The sequence below is a fragment of the Corvus kubaryi genome, unplaced genomic scaffold (assembly GCF_017639235.1).
Source record: "Corvus kubaryi isolate FWS band 111438036 unplaced genomic scaffold, C.kubaryi_AGA036_p1.0 37398, whole genome shotgun sequence".
Taxonomy (NCBI): Eukaryota; Metazoa; Chordata; class Aves; order Passeriformes; family Corvidae; genus Corvus; species Corvus kubaryi.
Window position 1 is genome coordinate 9,630,540 of NW_024581137.1, and position 24,506 is coordinate 9,655,045.

A 24,506-nucleotide genomic window follows, 5' to 3' on the forward strand; every position below is an offset into this window, starting at 1 on the left:
CATAAATATTCTCTGAAGTGGCTTCATGAACATTTCCATTAATGTCAGCCTGTTAGGACAGAAGTGGTCCAGTCTGCCAACAGGAATATAAATTCTCTATTAAGTCCCATCATCAACCTTCGTAATAGGGAAGGTGCTCTTGTGCCTCAAAGCACTTAAAAATCAGTCTGTGTGCTGACTTCTGGAGTACTTAATAATTGTTATTCTCTCTCCTATGACCCCAAAATATCAGTCAGCTCTAAACTGGATTCCTTTTAATTAAATTCCTTTTTTGTTGTTGTTCTTTTTCATTGGATTCTTACTTTGTTTAAAAGTAATGAAACCTAGTATCACACATTTTAATCATCCTGTAAAGTCATCTTTCTTAAAGAATTATGATCAGGAGGATTAAATATATAATTATTACTTGAACGATTATTGTATTTTCTATCCCATGTCCTTAAAGCATTTGAAAAATATTAATCAGAGGAAGCCCCCCAGCATTTAAATAATTTAAAAAATCATAATCCACAATATCACATCTGCTCCCAAGTTTCAGTGTTGATGTTTGTGATTTTACAGCCACACTTTCCTATTTCTTTTAAAAATATTTTTCTCTCCCCTGCAGCTGTGTGAAAGGCTCAGGCAAAACAGGGGAAATAGACTATTTATCCAGAGAAAACAGTGAAACACACACAACTTAAATGGCCTGATTCTTTCCCTTCCTTGCCTTGGTGTAATACAGCTCTATGTCTACGTGTGATGAAGTTAGCATTTCCACCAACCCCAGTGAAGGAAAAAGAATTATCAATTTGGTGCAGATTATAGAAGATTCAGACCCACTGGGTTAGCTGAAGATGTACCTGCTTATTGTAGGGGTGTTGGACTAGATGACCTTTAAAGGTTCTTTCCAACCCAAACTCTTCTATGATTCTTTAGTCTATGATCAGATGTAGATACTCTTTTTTCTCCTTTTTCCCTCCACATTCCACCTTTATGCCCTGCATTGCTTTGCTTAATCATCTGAACTGCTGTTTGTAAAAACACTTTTAGAAGCTGAAAGAGTTCAGAAAACCCTGGTGCTTTCATTTTTTAGGTTTTTTGTATCTATACCAGTTGGATGGGTTTGAGAATCTGGTTCCCTGGTGCACAGACATGACCTATTTCTACTAAGAACAAGTTTGACCTTTTCTCATGATTATCCATTGCCTGATGGTATATTCATGAGTAAAAATAACTCCTTGCAAGCCTCTGGACATTAAGGAATATATAGGTTCTGAAATGGACATACTAACTCTAGCCCACATAGATAGCTCAGCTACCCAACAGCTGCCCATTCCTTTGCTTAAAATGTTTCTATTTTGCCAGAAATATTACCTTAAAGATGTGATATCCCTCTCAAAAAGTACTAAGATTCTCTGATGACCATTCTTAAATACTGGAAAAAATGGTGGGTTTATGCATGGAGCAGGGTAACATGAGAAAGCAGAATTCAGGTTACATCCACACCTGAACTCATGTTACAGTTTAGCCTGTGTTTAAACAAGGGGAAAGTTAAAAGACTGCTGCAGAATTTAACTAACACATAAAGGTGGAGTTTATTGAGGTTTAAATTAAGGAAATGTCATTTTACAATTTGCTTGGGGGTTTTGTGGTTTTGGGTTTTTTTTAGAAAAATCTTTTCTTGAGTCAAGCCATTTGGTAAGAAAATCCACTTTCATTTTTTTAATGGAGTAAATATCTGGGCAGCTACTCTTGTGTTTGTAGACAAAAGTCCTGGAGGCATGGTACAAGATAAAAACTGTTTGCCTTTTTATTGGGGCAAATTAAAAAATCATACACTTTTTGGGTCACAGTTTATTTGAGTGGCACAGACAGCTCTCTTAACTAACATAGGTCTTTAATGTTCCCAACCTGACAAAAGGAAGCAGCATTTATCATACGTGTAAGGGCAGAAGTGCAAGAATGTTAATGCTAAAGGAAAGGCCTAGTAAAAGCTCTGATCAGCCAAAGTGACTTCTTACAAAAAGCCAGGGGACAAAGTTAAGAGCTTAAAAGATTTTTTTATATTGAGTGGATTCTGCTACCTAGAGAGAAAATCTTTGTTCATATAAGCGTGAGAAAGTTGTCTTTTCCTGTGGTTTCTTGGAGATGTCTACCAATGGGATTGTAAAATTCCTGTTGGGCCAGCTAAGACATTCACCAAGACCTTTACTGGGACTGCAGGTGCCTGGGGCACACCCCTACAATCCTGGAACCATGTGAGTAGGTTGCTGGGAGACATTCCCTCCCAGAGGGATGCTCTGTGTGCTGGGTGAGCTCACCTTTGACACAGGCCTGGACCTGCCCGTACCACTCGCCGCAGCTGTCGCAGAGCAGCGTGAACGCCGTCTCCTTGTTGCCCATGACGTACCCCTGGGCACAGACGTACAGCAGCTCGTCCCCCATCTCAAAGCCAGTGTGGCCGTGCAGGATGGTGTGGGGGAAGGACGGCGGGTCCCCACAGGGCTTGTCTGAAAGGAGAAAAGAGATGATATTGTAAAGACTTCACAACAGTCTTTGAATGCAGTTCTAACAGCAGTGGTAAGAGTTTCCCTGAGGATAAACTTACACACGTCCACGGAAATTGTACATCTCATCTGTTTCGTGCCCTTATGTCCCTTCACAGTTATTTCCAGCTGTAATTGGGAAGGTATAAATTGGGCTATGACTGTGATGTGATAACCATGATGCTATTCATGTCTGACAGTCATGTATCTAGAAGGGCTTTGTTTCAAACAAGTCAGGATGCCAAATCACAGCTGTCTTCCCTGTCTGATTCTACAAAAGCTAACAAAGACTTGAGCAGGTTGGGACTGGAAAGCAACAGCTTGAGCACAGTCATTTTTCTTAACCACAGAAAGGCTGTGAAATTGTTTAGGACTGGCGCTTTGATCTCTTCTACACTGTAGGAAGCCAGCAGATGCTGAGCAATGGACCAGTCCACATTCACAGAAAGAAAAGGTCCATGTGAGCACCAGTCAGTTTTTAGACTATCTCTAATATTCTAGTCTTTCTCAACATCAGGTGTCTTCCCAGATATTCAAATCTCCCTTTTTAGGCTAGAGTCACCCTAAAATAAATAGCGACTTGTGCTCGTCAACTTAAGAACACCCAGGGGTAACAGCTCTGCTGCCTGTGAGAATCTGAAGAGCTAAATTTACCAGGGTATAAAACTCCACAAGACGTTTGATAGTATTTTTGCTGACAGCATTAAAAGCCAGAAAGAAAAATTCCTATGAACAAGAACAAAATGTTTTGCATTTTTTGTTGTATTAAGGAAGTGCAAAGGGGAGGCAGGTTGACATCTGCCACCACCAGTGTAAACTGAATTTTAACTCTCTTTTTCAGGTTTGAATGATCTTGGCCATTGTTAACAAGGCAGACCAATATCTTCTAGAGAACTTTCAAGCATTGTGGATTCTCTCTTCTCAAAGGCCTTCCTCTCTGAAAAGAGCTCTTCAGAAGGGCTTTGCCACGTCCCTCTTTCCTCCATGTTTTTTTACAGTCCTTTTTGGAGTAGGTAACTCTTGGTTACAGAAAAACAAAACAAACAAAAAAAACTTTAATGCAAGAACATAGATTTTGCCAAGAAACCCAGTGGGCAAAGTCAGCAGTGTTGGTACAAATTATCACTTCTATATTCATTCTCAAATCTGGGAATTTTTTCCAGTGGTTCTAGGACCCTCATTGACTGTGTTAGAAAAAAACCAACTGCTCCTCTTGCCGAAGTAGTTGAAGATCCAGTACCTGCTTTTGTCCAGATACAGAACAACCAAAATGAAAAGGCTCATGAGTTCTGGTAATTATACAGGATAAGGGAAACACAGGGCTAGGTCTGTGTTCTAGTATTGATCTCTCTTGTTGAAATAGTTTGCCTTGGTACAAAAACCTGATTGCTTAGCTGGAAAAGCAAAGATTGTGTTCCTTGAAAAGACTTTTGTTTGGAAGCTGAAAAGACTCCAAGAGTAGGTTCCTAAACATGCAGAAGGAAAAACGTTTTCAAAGAACACTCTTGCTATTTTACTAGAGTGTACTTTTAGGGCATCATCACCACAAGATCTTGAAAGCAACAGTTTGATCGGCACCAGTTCATGCCTGGGGTTTTCAATGGGCAACAGGCTTGACAGAAAAGCTTTTTCAATCCCCCTTCTGAAAAAGCTCAGGCTTTCCTGCTTTTGCCCCAGGGACATTCTGCAAAATCCTTGTGAGTCCCAGGCTGCAGCTTTTCCCATCATCTACCCGCTTCTGAGCCAGGCATAGGTAAATACATGCTTATTTAGAAATACGATGTATTTATTTTGCCAGTTGTTTACCTTGTAGTGAAATGAAAATCCTATGATAAACACTCACATTCTGTGAAAGTTCCTTTGGATCAGGCTTTTGGAAATTGTCTGATAGACCTGACTACCACTTCTCAACAGGGTATGCTGAAAAATATCTGCCACTAGTATAAGGGACATGCTACTGAAGTCAAACCTTTGAAGCCTGCTCTCTGTATGGCACGCACACACACACACACACACACACACACACATATATATATATATATACTGTCTAACACCTTCAGAAGTTAGTGGGAGTTATGCACACACACACACTGACAGAAAAAAACAAGCTTTTGAGGCTACACAAAGCTCAGTTTATAGAGTCTTATGGAGGTTTGGTATCTGAGGAAGTGAGGAACATTTAGCAGCTAATGCCTTTCCTGTGAACTGGTCGGATGAATAGAGATTGATGTGGATGAAAGGTATAAAAAATTATTTTATCGCCTCATAGGAAGGCTACAGAGCTGTGCATTTCATGTACTTTATTTATGTAGCTACTTCCTTCCATGCAAATGGGAACTGTGTATCTGTTCTGAGGGAAGTATAGATCCCAGGCTGCATGGAACAATTATACATCAGAGAGTATTCTTATCTACAAAGCCTTGCTTCTTAATCCTGTTGCCAGAGTACACAGAAAAGCAACACATTAGTTAACTATGGCAAACATTCAAAAAGCACATTATAACCTTCCAGGAAAGAAGAAAGCTGAAGGGTTCTTTACAGTAAAATTTGACAACAGACATGGTAACAAAATTATGAGAGCCTAAAAGAGAGACCTGGCTGATGCATGAATAGAAAGAAAAGCAGAGATTTTAAAGATGTTCATGGACCAACACTGTAGGGTGAACTTTTGACTATCTCACATGAGACTTTGTAAGGTCATGCCTTTGCTGCAGAGCACATTGAGTGACATTGATGGACAAGCATAAGTGAAAGTTGATACATTGCAAAGACAAACTCAAGTTCCTACATCCATTTTGCTGCTGTCCTCTCCTGCATAAAATGTACAGGAATTTTCCAGGTTACAGCATTTTATGGCTCCTCGTCCTTCTGCAGTCTCGGTTGCTATGACAATTCCTGCTCAGTCTTTTGCCAAACCTGTTCTTTCTGGCACACGTACAGAAGTGACACTGGCACAGCAACCATCAAACGGAGCCACTTCTGGGGACAGGCTTCAGGTTTTTGTCTGCAGCCTTTGTACCAGGAGCTGGAAGAGCATGGGCTTATTTGGAGCAACAGTCTGTGCTCAGTGCTGGCATTCAGGCCATTTTCTTGCTGGAAGAGAGGAGGCAGATCTGGGCCATGAAGCGTGACAGAGGGTGTGTTGGCAGCAGCTTGTCATGTAGAGGAACAGTAGTGCTCTTTGTTAAGGTGACCACAGGGGTTGCCTGCAGTAGTGGCGTTGGTAGATGAGGGCTGGGCTCCTCCATCCATCTGGAGCACTGATTTTTCCCTCATCTATCCTCCCACAAACCAGCATATTTTCTTAGTACTTGCTAAAAAATTAGCCCAGTTCATGCTTCTCAGTAAAAAAGCTGGGTCTGCTTGATAGCCAAGGGCCATCCAGCAGAGTATCAAGCAGGTCCCATGCTCTGCCTGCTTGTGTCCAGGATCACATCCTAAATCTGGAAACTTGGAATTGGCTTCTGGACATCTTGACCCTTCCAGAATTTTCTACACGTTGACACTAAGGTCAAACACATAACAGTGCTCCATACGTCAATAACTGACCTCCAGTAAGTGAGGGTGGATTGGGCTTCAGAGCAAGACAGCACAGCACAGATATAAGGAAATCAGTTAAAGTTCACAGGAGATCCTCATGTCAGCAGTAAGTTGGCACAGACTGTCTCCTGGAGTGAAAGTCACCACTACAGTCAAGAAAGAGCTCAACATACATGTGCAGAAATCAGAACAGAGTCAGCATCTGGTAAATCAATGAGAATAAGTGGCACAGCAAAAATACGGTGTATGTTAGGGATAGTGACAGCTCTGGTTACAGACCTCTTTGAGACTCAGTAATTATTTTTTACATGGGACTAAAGAGGCCTCCTGTTAAATGAGTTAGCACATTCAGTCCTGATTGGCTTTTAGGAAAAATACCTCCTCCGAATAGCAACCACAGAACATGTGTGGAAAGGAGTTTGTGACAGGTGATTTCTGGCAAAGAGTTGGCACGTATGATTTTAAGAACACAGCAACTCTCCTCCCCAGTCCAGATTACAGCAGAACCATCTTCTTTATTTGAACTACGAGCATCCCATTAGTCTGTAAAGATTTTTTTTTTGAGATGTCTTGATAAAATTCTGTCCACAGAAAGGATAGCCTAAGATCAATGCAAAAAAAATCAACATGAAAAAGATGCAGACTTCAGCTTCCACATCACCTGGCAGAACCACGAATTTATGGAAATTTGATTATCTGCAATTGCTGCTTTAACTGTGTACCATGCTCTGAAAGCTGACATGACACACCCGCTTTGACATAAAACATCTCCTGTTACAACTGTCTGATTCAGTGGAGTTTTTCCAGAGAGGCCACTGGAATTTTTAGGATGCCGTCTTGTCATTAAGAAATTAGAAAATGCAGCTCTTAATGGTCAGACCTGTGAATGAGATGAGTGAGGATGTTTATTTTTCTTCTTGATTGCAGAAACCCTAAAGTACATGGAATTTTTCTGTTTGGATAAAGGTACTGAGTACAAAGAACCAAAACTCAATCATAGCCAACGTAAATGTTGCTTGTAAGCTCCCAATGCTGGGATGCCAATGCCTCTTACATCCGATAGGGCTTGGTAGGACTTTATGCGTTTAAGTGACATCACCAGAGAAGTGGGAATTGACTGCCAGCTATATGCAAAGCTCTGAAAAAGAAAGCTGTAGCACTACCAAAAAAACCCCCAAAACTTATATCTACAGCAAAGCATGACAAGTACAAATAAATAGTTCAAATATTACACAAGGCAAACTGCAGATTGATTGCTCTTGTAAAGCACACTTAATATATTTGCTGTAAAGAACACACTAATTTCTTTTTTTCTTACTGCTGAAAAAGGCTGACTGAGGTATGTACATAAGCCATCAAGCTTTGATGGATATCTGGAGCCAGCAGTCATGTTTAAAAAATTTTGATTTGCATTTATGCTGTACTCTACTACAAGTTGCTGCCTGTTTAGTTTTCCTGTGGTGGCAGTAAATCAAAGCCTTATGGAACAGATCTTATTTGTTGCCTGTAAATATCAGTGGGTCACTGAAAGAAAGAACCAGTAAAACTTGGGGGTTATCAACAAAGAGATCGTTCCTTTGCTGCAATAAAAAAATAAGAAAGAAAACCAAGAGGATTTTATATATATATATATATATATATAGAATTGAGTGGTATGTGGCATTACAAAAAAATAAGGCAGGAAAAATTCCAGCTTTCTGGTTTTCTTGCTTTATCTACTTTACAATTTGAGGTATTTTCTTATGAACTTTGATAGAGATAGTAGCTCTGTGTGCCAGATCTAACTTATGTGTGATACTGCATTTTCAGAGTTGGCAGAATCTAATATCTATTTTAGGTATTTTTTGGTACTCAGGGCTAAGAGGGAAACTTTCTGATCTCAGCAGATCCTGAGCTGGTACAGAGTTCTCTTGCTGACTCTAATGGCTGCATAAAACATGTGTTTATGAGAAGCTGAGAAGACACATTCCTCTGTACTGTGAAAACTGCAGCTATACTCAGAGCATTCATAAAACGTTACAGCTACATCTTTCCTTGTTAAAGAGAACCCTTAGAATCAATTCCCTGTAAAAGATAACTCTTAGTCTCAATTACTGCTGTGATTCTTCCGTGTGTACAGAACAAAATCCATTTCAGAAACAAAGCAAAAACTCTCTCTTCAAGACTTCCATTTGTAAAGTCTTGATGCTGTAAGCACACCCAGAGCTCTTGCTAGCATCTGACTATTGCCCTGGTGTAGGGGCATGATGAGGTGTGTGCTTAAGGAATTTGACTCAACTCATTTGCATGGTAAATGTTAACTGAGTAAATATTAGTTATAAATCAAGGGCTAAGAAGTTAATTTGTGATGGTTTGTACTAGAACTTTCATGGTGTTTTAAGATGCGTTCTGCACAGTCCTAAGAACTGAAAGTAGAGTTGCAAAGAGTTACTAATGTCAGCTTGGTTTCTGAAGCAGAGGTTGATGTGACTGTTCCCTCTGTTTTCAACCTACTAGTCTGTCTGAGCCTTTGGCTCATCTCAGCCACGTCTGACAAATAAGGAAAGCTGCTCTCTGCTCATTATTGGTTGCACGGATATAAAAGAAATGAAAGGGCTGGAAGAAATTAATAGGGGGATATAGGTCTCCGTGTAAGAAACCTGGGATTTATCACTTTCAGCAGGACAAAAACAACTTGCCTTTCTTACTTAACTCTAATGCATTACTGTATTATAATTGCAAATGTATAGATTAAAAGTGATGTCCACTTTTCTAAGACTAAAAAAATTATTCATGAGGCTTCAAGTAAGAAACAACTCATTAATCCAAACTTAGCCACATGTACATAAGATCAGAACAGATATGCTGTGTGTGAGGTTGTGGTGCAGGGTTTGCTCTTGCTGCTTCTTATTGGATATTTGCTAAAACTGGAAGTGGCATCCCTGAGGATGTTCTTTCATCAGTCAACAGCTCTGTGCTGGCTTGTGTGTTACTGTTGTAATGTTAAGGCTGTTTCTTTTCCGGACTTTGCTCTTTTCATACCAGCAACAAACCAGGCTCTGCCAGACATCTTCACTTGAGTCTTTCTGTTCAAACATTGGCTCTGCATCCCAAATGTTTTTGTATATTTAAAGAAGAGGGAAGCTTAGAGTCATCCAGAGATGTTTCTGCATGTAAGGACTACGTTATGAGTGCATTGGGATGATCATCCTGTTCTGTCATCAGAAAATTCCCCGCCTTCTACAAAATAAATCCTTCATGAATTGTTCCTTCTTTGCAAATAATCTGAAATTCCCCGAAGTTTTAACTATGCAGTTTCTGAGTCCTATGTAGTACTCCTTTCCAGCATAATCTTGTTTGGTTGCGTTCTTGTCTGCCCCTTTACCACGAGCAGTAATCAAATGCAAAAGGTAAATGCAGCTCCTTCTCTGAAATCCAGCATCCACGTGTAAGCTTGGATGGAGCAGGTGGGGACAGACAGGGGAGCACAAGGGCACAACGGAACAATAGTGGCCAGAGCAATGATTTCAGCATCCCACAGCTGTCCCACCCACTGCAAGGTTTTTCTCGAGGAGGGGGGGATGATGACAAAAGAGATTTGAAGGAAGACAATGAGAGAGTTTTGCAGATGTTTACAGGGATCTGCTTCTATGTGTGAGTAGCAGCATGGAAGAAAGCACAAAGGTGCTTGTGTCACCACATTAGCAACTGAGTGACAGAGCTGGCATTGCTCGCAGCAGCACGGAGCCTGGAGCTGATATCACACGGGTTACTTGAGAGGATGGTCAAACTCTGCTAAAATCGGTATTTCTAAAAAGAATGATTTGGTACACATCAATATGCATCACCTCTGCCACATTTCACTTCAACCACATTTTCATCCACGCTGCTGACACTGACTGTTTATCAGAATGCCCCCCTGCATTGTGAACATACTGTTTCTCAGGAAATGCCATCTGCTTACCCTTGCTTTTCTTGGAAATCGGATGCAAAAACTCACTGTGGACATCAACAATCTGTTTTGGGGGTTCCCAAATTCCTTTACACAATCCTGCCTATCAGTAACAATTCACTTTTTACCCTCAGAATTGATCTTTGCTTGTGGGTTCTGGAATTTAAATACGGAAAAATTAAAACACCAACCTACGCTGGAAGCAGTTTGGTTTTCAGAATCATCTGGGATATATTAGAGGCCCTAGCAGCCTGGTTTACACTTGTTAAAAAAACGCCCAAAGCAAAGCAAAGCAAAACTAAACTAAAATGGAGGTACTGAAGTTACTTGCATACAAATGTTGTATACAGCGTGGTGCGTTGCAGCTGGAAGCCAGCTTGCTGAGTTATGTTCAGCTACAGTGCTGAGTAAGGGTCATGCTTCAGGCATTTCCATTAGATTGGTGCCAGATATATTCCTTTCCATAAATTATGTTTTGTGAGCACCAGAATGGGTTCTGCCAGATCAGTAGTGCTGTCTGAACTCACTAAACTGCAGCAAAGACAAAAGATAACACAATTTATTTACTGCAACCAATGTCTTTGCAGCAGTTGGCTCTTGTAGTGGGCTATTACTACAAAGATTTATCCCTTAACATTCCCTCTTTCTCTCTCAGCAATAGAAAAATTGAAGGCAAAACTTTTAATGTTGCAAGACAGTGATGACTCTGCATTATTTCAAAAGTATATCAGTGCTGACCTTCATCCTTTACACAAAAAGCATCATATTGGTCATTCACAAAGGGATCGGTTTCAATTTTAACATCAATGGCTTTCACGCTCTGCTGTTTGCTGCCCGTCTTTCTGCATATAATTGTCCTAAAATAGAGAAGAAGAAGAAAAAAATAATCAGAAATCTTCTGGAGTTGTACAAGCAGGTGAAATTTGGAGATTTATTTATCAGAGTAGTCAGGCTTTAGCCTCAGCTTAACTGTTTCAGCTTTGGCACATAAAGTAATAGCGTGGGAAGATCTATGAAAAAAAGCCAAGGGAGAAATAGAAGTAATTGGAAAAATGTTTGCTGTAAATCAGTTCAAGGCATAGAGAGCAACAAAGGATGTTTATCTTACTATATTCTGTAATACTTCTAAATATCAGGCCTATACCCAAAGTATTTAAGGCCATATTTTGCTCTCACATTTCAGCAATACATGTTCCCATTGATGGTACCTGGATGGAAATGAATAGGAAACTCAAGATTTGATCTGAAAGATTATAAATCTTAGCGTTTACATTAAAGAGCCAGTAAGGTTGCATATTTAACTGCTCAAAAGCTAACACAGACAAACTCAGAAAATTCATCTTGGGTTGTTGGAAGAAAAACAGCTTTTTTTTTTTAATAGCAATTTCACACTTTTGAGTAAACTCCATTTCTCCTGGTTTGGTACTCATCAGTACCTAATCCATCCTGTCACCCCTGATAGGCTTGAAGAAAGGTATTAGATCTATATTGGGTTTTAAAATCCTGTAGGTGCTGATGATGAAGTAAGAGTTTACCAATTATGTCTTTTCTCAGCTGCACTGGCTGCTTAAAACTAGCAAATAGGAGAGAGTTTCTTGCAGAAAACACTGGGTTTACTGTTACATTGGAGGTTACAAAGGCTGGGAAAGTTGTTTCAGCCCAAATTTTTGCAGCTGGATATTAATGGTGTGGGTTTATATTTTCGTGGACAGCAAGCTTGTAGAAGTGTTGCACAGTCAGCTATTCTAGTGAAGGGAAGATAAAAATGCTTTCCACAGAGCAAATCCTTCCAGAGGAGGAAATTATCATTTTGTATTGTGCAATGGTTGAACTAATGTGCCATCAGCCCTTCCCTAAATCTGAGGAATAAAATAAGATAAAATAAAATACAATAATATAAAATAAATAAGATTAAATAAATAAAATGCCTGTTCATTGAGGGTGGAAAAGATCCAGTGGAAACCCAGTATTTGATCATGCACTTAAAATACTATGTAACAATTGTTTTGTAGAAATAAGCTGAATTATGGTTGTACAGACTATTTTCATTCTGGCATGTGTTAGCTTTCGGGTAGCTAAATACACAACTTTAGTGTTCTTTTATTATAAACAAACAAAAGCAACATGAAACAAGCCGTATGGTGGTGGTCACACATGTGCACCAAAATGGCTCCTGCTACACTTCTCCTCTGGAAAACAACATGATGTCATTCCCTGCTAAAAGCCCCTTTATGATTTCAAACCAAATATGTTTCCTTCATAAAGAAAACTCCACTTGATTTTTTGAGGGACAAAAAATCCCTTCAAAAAAGTCCTTTTTTAAGGACAATATTGTCCACACAAGTTTTAAATTCAGTTCTCTCAGAGTTTAATGGACTTAAAATCTGAATCCTCTAAGTCAGTAATTAAGCACTTAGACAAAAGCCACTCGATCTGCCAAAATGAGTTCAGATGACTGGGAGGATCAGGATATCAATTAGAAAGTTTCTGTATGTATGTAATATTCCCATATTATTCCACTAGGTGTTAAAAGGTCTAAAAGAAGGAGACACTTATGCCTCCCTTCAAAAATTAACTCATCAACCTTAATCTTTCCAATAAATACTCACTTGCTTAGATCCCTGGATCAGTTATGTCTTGCAACACTGAGTGGACAGATAATGATATGACTGCAAAAAATGTGCTTTTCATCTGTAATTGTGTACTTTAGGCTGGAGGCTCGCTCTCTCTCTCTCAAAAAAAAGAAAAAAAAAGAAAAAAAAAGAAAAGAAAGCAACAAAGGGAAACAAATTAATTTTGAAGACTCTTACCATCATAAAATTCTGGTCTCTGAACATCAGGCCACACTCATTTCTATGTTCCATCAAAGACTGAAATTCCTGAGACATGGAAGCCGCTTTTGAAAATCTTATCTTTCTAATTTCTAATTAGAAATCTTCTGAGATTTCCAATTCCAATTTCTATATTTATGTATTTTGCTTCTGCCCAAAGCACTGTAACTTCTTTATCAGTTCTTCAGCTGGCTGCAAAGTTATCTGTGGGTGACACACCCTTGGTATAATGAGGTCATCACCAAAACAGGATACCTGGCTCAGGTGTAAGGTCATGTATTTAAAGTGCTAGTTTTTCTCACTTTTTTTCAAATATTTTACTATAAACTACAGGTTTGTAGGTGATAGATTTTATCCATTAGCTAATTCATTTTAAGAACCTTCTCAGCTGCTATCCAGTGTGATCAAGCTGACAAAGGTTTACCTTGCATGAAGTTTCAACATTATACATAAAGAAAGGCTTTAGATTACATTAAGATTTTTCACATGTATTTACATGTATCTGCTACTTAGGACTTTCATTTGGATTTTTGTCATATTAAAATTGATCTGAATAAAACTGCAAATGTCCTAATGCAATCCTTCTGAAATGAAAGAAACCTTGTCTTGTACACAAGACACAGTGCCGGGTCAATGGTTGGACTTGAATATCTCAGATGTCTTTTCACACCTTGATGTGAAATATTACTCTAAAAAGCTGAAGGAAGAAAAAAAATCTATTTAATCTCTTTCATTCCTTCTTCTCTGACAGTAGTTTCCCACCTCAGGCTCAGTCCTGCAAGCTTTAAACATCTTCAGTAAGCTGTTACTGCTGTTGCTGAATGGAGCTTCAAGAGTGCTCAGCATTTCTCAGTAGTGGGTCGATCAGACCTGCAATGCCCATGGCATAGAAATAGTCTCTTTGCAGCCAGTAGGATTTCAGGTATGACTAAAAATACACATTAATAGCCTATTTTCTGAGTTCTTGAGGGTTCCCCTAAATACTAAAATGCTAGCTTTTAATCTATAATTTCAACTTAAATATACAGGTACACTTTAGTCACAGTTCTAAAAGGTAGAGTGTGATGCTTTTAAATTTGTTACCATTCTCATGACTGAAAAATGGCTACCAATTCAGAATTCATCATATCTTGAAATTTCTTCAGCAGCAGCACAGCCATACTAAAATAAGCGACAAAAAATTGCACAGTTGTCCTACTCTTTCCAGCACCCTGCTGAGAGGTGTTGCTGCCTGGTTTGTTTCTTGACCGTCTTGAATTATTGCACCGTGGCATGCATCATGGCTGAGAGAATGTCACAAACTTTACACTTTTTTAAGGGACACATCCACCTACCCAGCCGCTCAGAAGAATGTAGTCATGTACATTTAGTTCTGTTTATGGATACTTTCATGCATTAATTGAAGTTAACCTCATTACTCAGCATACAATATCATCTGATGCTCAGAGCAGTGTAATGCTTCATTTTGTGCCTTTTAGTTAAGAAACAGATTTGATTTCTTTTTACTTCTGTGGAGATTTCTGATGAAGGCAGATGTGCTCAGAAGAAGCATCCTGAGTTTGGACAGCGTATCACCCATAGTAGTTGTCTGTGATACATATCTGCCTGAAGCATCCATGCATCCCTCAAAATTACTCTTACATGGCCATGAACTCTCAATCTCAGCATACAAATCAATCAGAAACACTATCTCCATAGACCATGAAAGTACCACATGTTATCCAGTAAGATAAAAATGTGGTTGGTTGTGTTGACAACAGCCCCTTCTCTCTGATGAAAATTGGAAGGTGCCTAAAGGTGTCTCCTCTGTTTCCTTGACGAACTACTGAGAATCTTCTCAGTCTAGTGCTAAGGACAAAGTGCTTCATGATGCCTCTTCTCCTCTCAAGAGAGAAAACAGGAGACCAGGGATTCTGCACTGTGTTGAACCTCAGCTTAACTCCTGCTGTACAATACAATTCATCCAACTAAGAACAATTAACAGTCCTTCTGTACCCACCTGGAAAAAAAGATCAGAGACTGGCCAATCTATTCATTGTTTTCCTGTGCCATGACTCAGATATTGCAGATATCACGTGCACACACAAGGAGAAAATCTAGTATGTAGCACAATAAGGTGAGAAGCAGACTTCCCAGAAGCCTTCAGCTTACTCTTGTGCTGCTTCAATTTTTTTTTCTAATGTATTATGTAATGAAGGAATAATTGGTATATTTTGCTCTTCTCTTAATTCCTCTATTCAAAGAAGGAAATAGAAGAAAATCTGGCATGACTAATATTTATTTTACAATATGCCATAATATGCCATTATAGAATATGTATTAATAAATATATGATAATTATATGCTCAAACTGTAGTAATTATAGTCCATTTCATATATGGTATGTATGTATAATAAAGGCATTTTTAATAAAGACATGCTATTTTTATATAAATTATAAGTTTTGTTTATAGTAATATCCACTGATACTTGTGCTTTGTAAGATAACTGCAAGGCAATTTTATAATACTTGAAAGTTCTTCAGTAAGCCCAAGTTAAAACAAATGGATTTGACAGCTGAGTTCATAGGATAAAGCGTGATCCATCAGCACAGAAAACAGTAGGTGGGATGTTTTTTTGTAGTTGCTACTTTATCTGCCGGTTGATTTTAGGTTTTGTAGTCTTAGTCAATAAATTCACTGAACTGAGTCAGAATGGTCTTATGACATTGATTCATAGTAGTATGAGCTTGCAATATATTCAGCTCAGAAGAACATCAGCAACAACGTGTTAGCTGAGGCACTGTGAAAGTCTGGTTCATAGCATACTATAAGAAACCTTCCCCTAATTATAAAGCTAAAAACTTCATCACTTTTCTTAGTCAAGATAAATCTTTAACATCTTGTGCTGATTTTTTTTCATGGGTCAGCTTTACTGTTTGTGTTTCAGTAACTAGGCAAGAGAAAAAACCAGCAGCAGTCTGGGAGCCAAACTAGGGGATTTTTATTCTTAGTCTTTCCCTTCTGTATTTTGGGAAACTGCAAATTACAAAGCTGGCTCTGATGAGGAATAAAATATAAATGACATGTTCATGATTACCAAAGGGAAGAAAATTTCCCTGAAAAGTCATGAAGGGGAGCACAGGTGGGCTTTGGAAAGTCCATTGACTGGGAACTATAGAGGCTAATTCTGGCTGGATGTGACCCAAAGAAAGCAGCTGCTAAGTGTGACATGAAGACATTCCAACAGCAATACTGCCACTGGAAATGTCAAAAGGAGGTCTTACCAAGGCAGAACCAATATCCTTTAGATTCTTAAAAATATACACCAAAATGCAGCCTTTTGTGCTTAAAATTGTACATATGACTACTGAAATAGTGAGGCCTCTGTTCATTAGATAAATATGGCCCATTCATGCAGACTTTCATACTGTAGCCTAGTATGAAAGATTTTATATAGTCATTTTACTCTAATATCACTAGGTACATATAATTTGAGCATTCTTAATGCATGTAAAGAAGAATCATGTTGCTTCCTGGTCTGGACTAGCTGGATGCTCGATGGCACGTCAAGCATCACTAGAAAGTTGGTTTTACCCAATTTCACTTTACAGGTTCCAGTTTAATCCATGGCTTTGGTAACAGATGTTACTGGTTAGTTACCAAAGGGTTTTAAAAAGTACAAAAATATTTTCTGAATGCTACTGATTTACAAAGCAGCTCCGTTCTCAGAGGACAGGCTTTCAGATATGACAAAGCATTACAGAGAGTCTAAAAAAAAAGGCAAAATATGTGAACTTCATTTGAAAAGTGGAAAATCAACTTCATTAGCTATCTGACAAGTTAAAATCCTGGTATTAGCCCCTCTTGTGCATTTGCAAAGAGTAAGCATATCCCATTTTTGACTTCATTTTGCTCAGCTAAATAAATTATCACCTTTAATTGCCATTTGATAAAAGAGGTGCTTTTTTGGACTAATCCTAGTCTGAGCCCAGACCTTCTGGGCTTGAATGCCAATAATTACATTGCACTATTGCAGATGGCGTCTCACTGGTGCCTCATTCAAGTCCCTCAGTACTGCCCTCTTTCCTCTGGAATTGCTGCTGGATATCTTTTAGGAGGATAGCATTTATTTTTCTCACAAATTTTACATGAGGTATTTCATTTTAAAACAGGCCCACTGCCACCCTGTGTTCTGTGACTATACCCAGCTCTTTCTCCTGCTCTGCCTTTCCAGCTGAACTGCTGGTTTAAGGCAGAAATTCCTATTAGCCTTCAGACAATACTGTTGCCTTGCACCCTGTTTCTATTACTCCATCTCTGAAGTCAGGCTTACCTTCCTGTTCAATATTGTGATTTTCCTTGGTCTTAGGAATGATTTCTAACCTTCTGGCATTAATTAGTTTTACTATCAAACTGCTGCCTTTTGTGCCAAAGCTTGCTAAAGTTTTGCTAAATCTCTCAGTTAGTTAAAAAAACCTTCCAGTAAAAATACAACTTAGAAGCGAGAGTCATATCTCGCTTAGTAAATGGCAACTCTGATGACTGTGATGCTACATTTCAGCAGATGGTGGTTTGGATGCTTGTCTTAGAAAACACATAAAAAAATAGGTATTTTCTTTTCTACAATGCTGTTCCTCAAAAAGTACATTTTCTAAAAAGTTATTCAGTTATTGGGCCATCTCTTTTACAAGAAACACAGCTGTCATACTTTGTCCGTGTTATCATCCCAGGTTGGGCTAAGAAAAGATTTGCTTCTTTCCTCCCAAAGCTGATGGAAAGTGGGTCACATCCACATTGCTCAGTGATATCATCCCTGGGAGTAAACTGTTCATGCCTACTTCCTAAATTCAAGTCTCTTGACTGAGCTTTATGTAAAAATCCCTATTCCTGAAACACAATTACTTTGTTTTCACCTTATATGAGACTTTCTGAGATGATTGACAAGAAACAACAAGAAGACAAAGTCGTCTTCTAGGAGAGCATGACATGAGCTGTGAGCTGTGGGACTAGAGTTTGTGACATGAAGGCATTTTGGAGTCCAAGACCTCCTCAGATGATTTCATAAGCAACTTTAGCATTTTGAATTGGACCATGTCCTGTCAGTTATGTCTGGATTTTTCTCTTGAAGTGAATTACTTGACCTGCCTCAAATATCTGTCTGGGAACAAATTCATATGCATTATAATCAGTCAGCAGAGCACAGCCTTGAAATAAAACCAAGAGCTTGCCAAAGTGACATATCACCAGGACTGCTTCTCTGCAAAGAGCAAGTGGACCTGTTTTAGCATGCACACCTGGATGAATTTCAAGGGACCCACAAGCCCAAGTCTTTACAAATACAGATGAGAAGACTGGAAAGGGTTAGCAACTGACCCTTTATTTCATTCCTTGGATATTGCTTTTTTCTTTCCCAGGAAATGTGCTTTTACTACTGTATGTCAGGTGCTGGGCAAGTCCCATGCAGTAGGCAGAAAAAGAAGTAGGTAGTTTTGTGAAATGCCATATTTGAGTCTTATTATTACATTTCCCACTGGTGTCATCTGCAGTGAGGGCCCTGTTGTGTTTGACACTGTAGCAGCATTCAAAAGCAGTCAGTGCAAAACCCAGAGAGCTAACAAAAGGAAGGAAAAATGGAGATGAAGTAATTTTCCTAGTAGCAAACATCTGGTCTGTGGTCAGCCAAGAAAAGAACCCCTGTCTTCTGACTCTCACAGCAGAGCTTATTCTAGCTGACTCTGCTTGCTCACTGCAGACTTATCCCCTCTGGAATAAATCCTTCAGGGACTGGGTAGAAACTAGCCCAGGGCAATTTCATGCAAAGGAGCACATTGACAAAGGAGCAGGGGCAGGAGGTCTATCACAGAACAGAAATTTTACGCAGAGCTTCAAAGCTGTTATAGAAGAGATACATGGCTCCATTCCTTTGTAGGCAAATAAGGAACAGGATAGGGAATAGGACAGCTTCAGCTTTTCTGTCCTACAAAAGTAATGGAAATGAGTAATTTGCTATGGGTATATTAGTACAAGGTGTTGAGGATGTTTAACCATTTCTAAAATGAATAGCTGCTTTCTAACATTCTGTGCACAGGGTTGATATTAAGACCAGTTGTGTTACATTCACTTCCCAAATTTCAAAAACCCAGAAAAGAAATTAAGACCCTACAAGACATACTGCCCAGTGCTGGAAGACTCGACACAAAGTTTTCCAGCATGACATCTGAGTTCAAAAGATAGCAGTGAGAGCCTTTCAGAGAACTCTGCCACCTTTTTTTCATTTATATTCTGGCAGATCACTTGATGGTTTTACTGACTCACTTGTCTGACATGCAAGTAAGTCATAAGAGTGTCATTTTTAGTATAAATAGCTATTAGGGCTCATCTGACAAATGAGACTTGCCTAACAACATTTCATTTCCTGAAATGCAACAATGTGTAATGCTTTATAAGTTACACGTGTCAAGACTGACTTGTACACAGCTTACTTTTGGCTTGCTGGGAGAAGTTATCCCTACCTACTTGTCAGTGGCTCTTCTCAAAAAGTTCCCAAGCCCCTAGACTGCCAGGGACTTGTCTGTGTGAAGAACCCTGAACCCTGAATTAAGTTGGGCTGAACAACTGCAAGGGCAAGACAAGAACATCCCCTTATTCCTGTGAAAGAGATTCTGTCTCAGGCTGCTCAAATCACAAAAGCACCCACTTTATAGTGTCTTTGGATTTGCTGGCAGGGATCTATTTGTTTAAGCAATTTCCATTCTGCATCAGTTGAAATGAATCCCATTTGTCAAGACCTGCTGCTTGGGCTAGCCCAGTTTGCAGGGACTGAAGTGGGCATACTCAAATATGGATGATCTACATTTACACAAGAGTCATAAGAAATTTGATAGTCACACAAACTGGGCTGGCTCTTTAGACCAAATTCTCCTCTTTGCCCATAGAAGAAGCACAGCCCAGAGAGTAGGCAATATAAACCTGTTCACACTGACTCAGTGATGTGCCTCAGCCATAAGAGGACACACTCCCACAGGTTTCCAGGCTCTGATTTGGCTGTAAAAATAATAATAAGACAAAATAATCAACAGTGATGGAAATGTTTACTAGGAGTGGGATTGTAACTATTCACTGAGACCATAAATAGTCACCAGAAATTAACAAATCACAGGCTTGTGCAAAACCTGGACAATGGATCTAGCAGTGAAAAAGTCCTTACATGTCTGCTAGAGCTCCTGTTCAGTTTAAAGTCTAAGTGATGAAAGGAGGGCTGAAGCATTTCAGAAAACCTGCAACACCATAATTACTTCAATCACATAATTTGTTTGTGTTTACTTCTACTGCCAATGTCTAACCCATTTTTCTCAGGGGAAAGATTGGGGTACTTTCCAGGCACCAAATAAATAAACCAAACCTCATTCTTACAGAAATTAGGAACTTCTTTTATCATGCTCCCTCCTATTAATCTCCTTTCTGAGGCACACAGTCCAAGAGGATATGGGAGAGTATTAGACTAAAGCTCTGCTATCTGCGTTGGACTCCAGTCAGCTGCTGGGAGGATTCCAAGATTTTAGATCCGACTTACAAAGTCCTGAACAGTTTTGGACTTGGCAGATGTGGGGAGGTCATTTCTCATTCAAAGATGTGGAGTTTCATCAAGATACATACACAAAGTGTGCCCAGCAAAGAGTCCTTTATTTTGGAAATAATTTTTCAAACTTCTCTAACCTGTGGGCATGCCATGAAGCCTGCTTTCTCTTTCTTCTCTTCTCTTCTCTTCTCTTCTCTTCTCTTCTCTTCTCTTCTCTTTGTAAAATCAGCTGGTGTGGAGAGGTTTTTCTGTATACCAGCTATCCTTTACCCCTGCTGTCATGTTTCCATTTATCAAGTAAATGCCCAAAGTATTGTATAGGTAAATATTGAAAAATAAATAACTAATTTAGTAAAATAATTTGAGTCCCTTCTTATTTTTTTGATTCCTTTAATTATTCTTAAGCCTTTTTTTGAGACACTTTCAGTACCTTTCCCAAGATACAGTAAAAATATATATAGTATTCCAAAGCAGGCCATTACAATGACCTACATGTATATATTTTTTCATATTCTCCATCCCATTCCATAAACACTCTAGAAACTTCTTTGCTTGCTTGTTTGTTTGTTTGTCTGTTTTTACTACAGCTGCAGTCTGACAGAGCTTTTCTTTGTGCTGTGCATAGTGATGTCCTCATATCTTTCCTGGACTGACAGACGTAAATCAGAACCCTGTAAAGACATTTTCAAGTAGATTGCATGTTCCTCCTGCATGTATTATCACAGAACTCCTTGTGGCATCATTTTACCCTTTCATCTAAATTTCTCTGTAAATCTCTGTATTGAAGCTGAACTTGTTCAACTTGAACAACTTTGTCCCATTTGCACATTTTGCACTTGACTGCTCACTTCTTTCTCCAGAGGCACATTAACTTACAGTGGAAGCAGATTAGCCTTTTTAGGCTGTATACAATTCCTATTTTTCCCCAGGGCCAAAAACATCCAGTTCAACGAACCAAGTAACATAGATTCTGGTGCTTGCCCAGCCATGGGTAAAATAGCCCCAGAGTATAAAATTCCAGCTCTGAAGAACTTTTTTCTGTGGTGAAGCTCTCCACTGAAGGTCAGATCTGGTGACTGCACAGCAATGGTATGCTGGTTTGCCCCCACAAAGTTCTTTCTGATAAATAGTTTAGAGACTTCCATACTAAGGACAGGTTTACTGGAGGAATGGAGTACAGAAGGTTGGAAGGGATGCAAAATCTTCCCCTCCTTCCCATCAGTATGATGTGTTTTTATCACTGTACACAATTTTGATATTGAAGATATTCAGTCCACAGCTGTTCTATTAATAGCCACAGTTCCAGTGCCTGCAGCAATTAATTGAGGATCTCACTGGACTAACTAGTGGTATTGCTTAGATAAAAAAAGGGATGATTTCTTCTCCTGCCCATCATCATTCCTTACTTCTGGAATACAGAGGTTGTATAAAGACCCTGTACAACAACTTTTCCATGCACTTCTTACAGTTATATGGTTTCCCTGTCTTGTCAGCCTGCAAGCTACCTCAGCAACTGTCTTGGGAAAAAGATTTTTTGGATTTAGATCACCGTCTTTTATCCTGAGGCATTTCTGAATTCTTTTTTTAATGACCAGAAGTACCTACAAATAAATTTTCAAACAATTTTTCACCTAAGAAAAAATACAACCACAGAAAATAGTTGCTTTTGCTTGAAATTGTTTAAATTTCATTAATAGTAGTAATTTTGTGTCCTTTGGAAAACTTACCACTAAAAATACAGAAACTCCAATGCTTACTTTAAAAACTGGTAACTATCACAAAATCTAATAATAAACTAAAGTTTGGAAACATTTTTTTCATAAAACAAAACTTTATCACCATTGAACATTGAAAATAGATTAGATATACTCCTGGGCAATTCCTGTATCGTCCCAGCTTCAGTGACATCAGACATTCCCTCAACTCCTCCATTTACATTCCTGCTTTAAATTGGTCTCTACTGAGGCGACAATGCTTTGTGCAAGGAAAAGCTCAGCCTAGTGCCACATCGAGTCACCTGAGCTACCTCAAACACATTGAGGGACAATATCAGATCCCTGGTGAGCTTTCTCAACAAACTCTCTACCACATGTGGGTTATCATACCCAAGTGCATCTATGCCCTTTCGAACATGCTATTGTCTGTTCAGCCATGCGTCAGTGCGTTAGACAGACACGTGGCTCCCGAGAGAAGTTTAGTTTGCTGAGCTTCTTAGAGACTGGAGAGCAACAGAGTCAGCAGGAGCATGGACACTAACTCCAGCACCGTGTTCTCAGCCTGCAAAGCACTTTAGGGCTCAGCACCTCACTATAGGCCAGGGGGACAGGAGCCACAACGATGTAATTCAGCAGGAAAGAAGAAGAGAAAATTGCGCCGAATCTGTGAAATTGTAACGTGACACTGGTGAATACTTGTGTACCTGCAATATTAGCCGTAAAAAATTAGTTCTGGGGGGAGAGTGGCACATTTAGCTATATGTCATGGTGCTTGAATTGTGGCCAGTGTTTTTCAGTAAATCTTCATCAAGGTGGAAAACTTGCTTGTCAACCATCATTCCTACTTCCCAGAAAGTGTTATGCTGTTGTCCTTACCCGGCAGAGCCACTGGCGAGCCATCCTGTGGTGCAGCCAGCAAAAGAACAGTCCAGAACAGCCCTTTTCAGTTCTTCTGCAGTTGCTAAGCGAGCACTCAGGTCAACACAAGCTTTCTCAGCTTCGGCTAAATCCAGACCCTGAGAGTTGTTCTTGGACTCAAGTGCAAACACTTTCCCTGCAACACCAAGAAAGGACATGTCATCCATCATGGAATTGTACTCAATACATATTCAACAGAAATATTGCAAGTTATCACAAAATAAAGCCTTCATGCTTTTACTAAGTTTATTTTAATGGGCCACCTACTTTTTGGAAGGCGTAATTTAATCAAGACTAAGTATCTCATGTTAGCTTTTCTTTTAATTTTGTGCACCAACAGAAAAGCAAGTCATTCCTAACTCAGAGAAGAAGCCTGTCTCACCTCTCCAGGTCTGTGTTTAAGACCTGGAGAGAGAAAACATGATACTCTTTCATATGCACAAAAAAAGTCAAAGTTGGAAAGAACACCTCCTGTAGGCTACTAACACCAGAATCCATTGCTAAACATTCTACAGTTACTCCATAGCAACTACATCAATAAAGCAAGCACATGCCTAAAAACCAGTATTGCAGTCCCGTCTTCCATGTCAGAAATAGATTTATACTTATTGTCTAAAATCAAACTTATGTCATTCTAATGCAGACCACTTCGTTATCATACCTTTTTGGAAAGACAGACAAAATTTTTTATTAATGGAAGCTTTTTATTTTTTTTGAATGAGCATGAGAACATATTTAGTGTAACATTTTTTAATGCTATTTTTATTTTCAGTTCAGTTTATTTTATTTTCATTTATCTAGTACTGGGAAAGCTGAAAGGGTGAAAGTTAGAGGTTTTGGCAACTGGGAACAGGTCAGTTGGGGTTTTGGCAATGAAGCTTGAGAAGTTACTGGGTTATGGAATAAACATATTAGCTGGCTGCTCCAGAAAAAGAAATAAACAATGAGACAGTTTGCAGCTGACATTAAGTTGCCGTAACTATCTTTTTTCTGATGATAACATCCCTCAGAATACCTTCTAGATTTCAAAGGTAAGGACTGAGTTTGCTTGCAGGTGCAGGAAGAAAATTATTAAGCACTGTTCATTCAGTAAATGCCTGGAAGCACTTATTTATGTCTTATTTCCAAAGTGGATTAGTGGTAGTGATTATATGAGTGCATAACTTTCAGCACATACTGAGTGTTCACTACGTAGCCAGCTTCACACTCATAGGAGATATTGACCAGTATTGGGAATCCTTCAGACTGATTCAGCCTGATTCTCTACCAAGTGCCACCCTCACCACATACTGTCTCAACAAATTGGTAAATCTAATTCTAATCCTAAATACGGGGAACTTATACAAGGTAGGCCTGCCCACAACAGCTTTCTGTTCTCACCTGTGCACAACTAAACCTACTAGAAGAATCACAGTCCTTACATCAAAACATGTAAAGTTTCCCTCAAGTAAATATGTTGTTTGTGTTTACATTAGCTAGCAAG

General features: G+C 39.1%; 1 protein-coding gene across 1 annotated transcript in view; it reads right to left on the minus strand.

Moving 5' to 3' along the window:
* The window catches only part of SUSD5 (sushi domain containing 5), a 41,441-nt gene that overhangs the window by 9,833 nt on the left and 7,102 nt on the right, over positions 1 to 24,506 (minus strand). Inside the window, exons 2-4 of the mRNA XM_042044015.1 lie at positions 22,982 to 23,159; positions 10,738 to 10,856; positions 2,304 to 2,492 (exon numbers count right to left, since the gene is read on the minus strand). Coding sequence (XP_041899949.1) covers positions 2,304 to 2,492; positions 10,738 to 10,856; positions 22,982 to 23,159 — 486 coding nt within the window. The remainder of the gene's footprint in view (positions 1 to 2,303; positions 2,493 to 10,737; positions 10,857 to 22,981; positions 23,160 to 24,506) is intronic.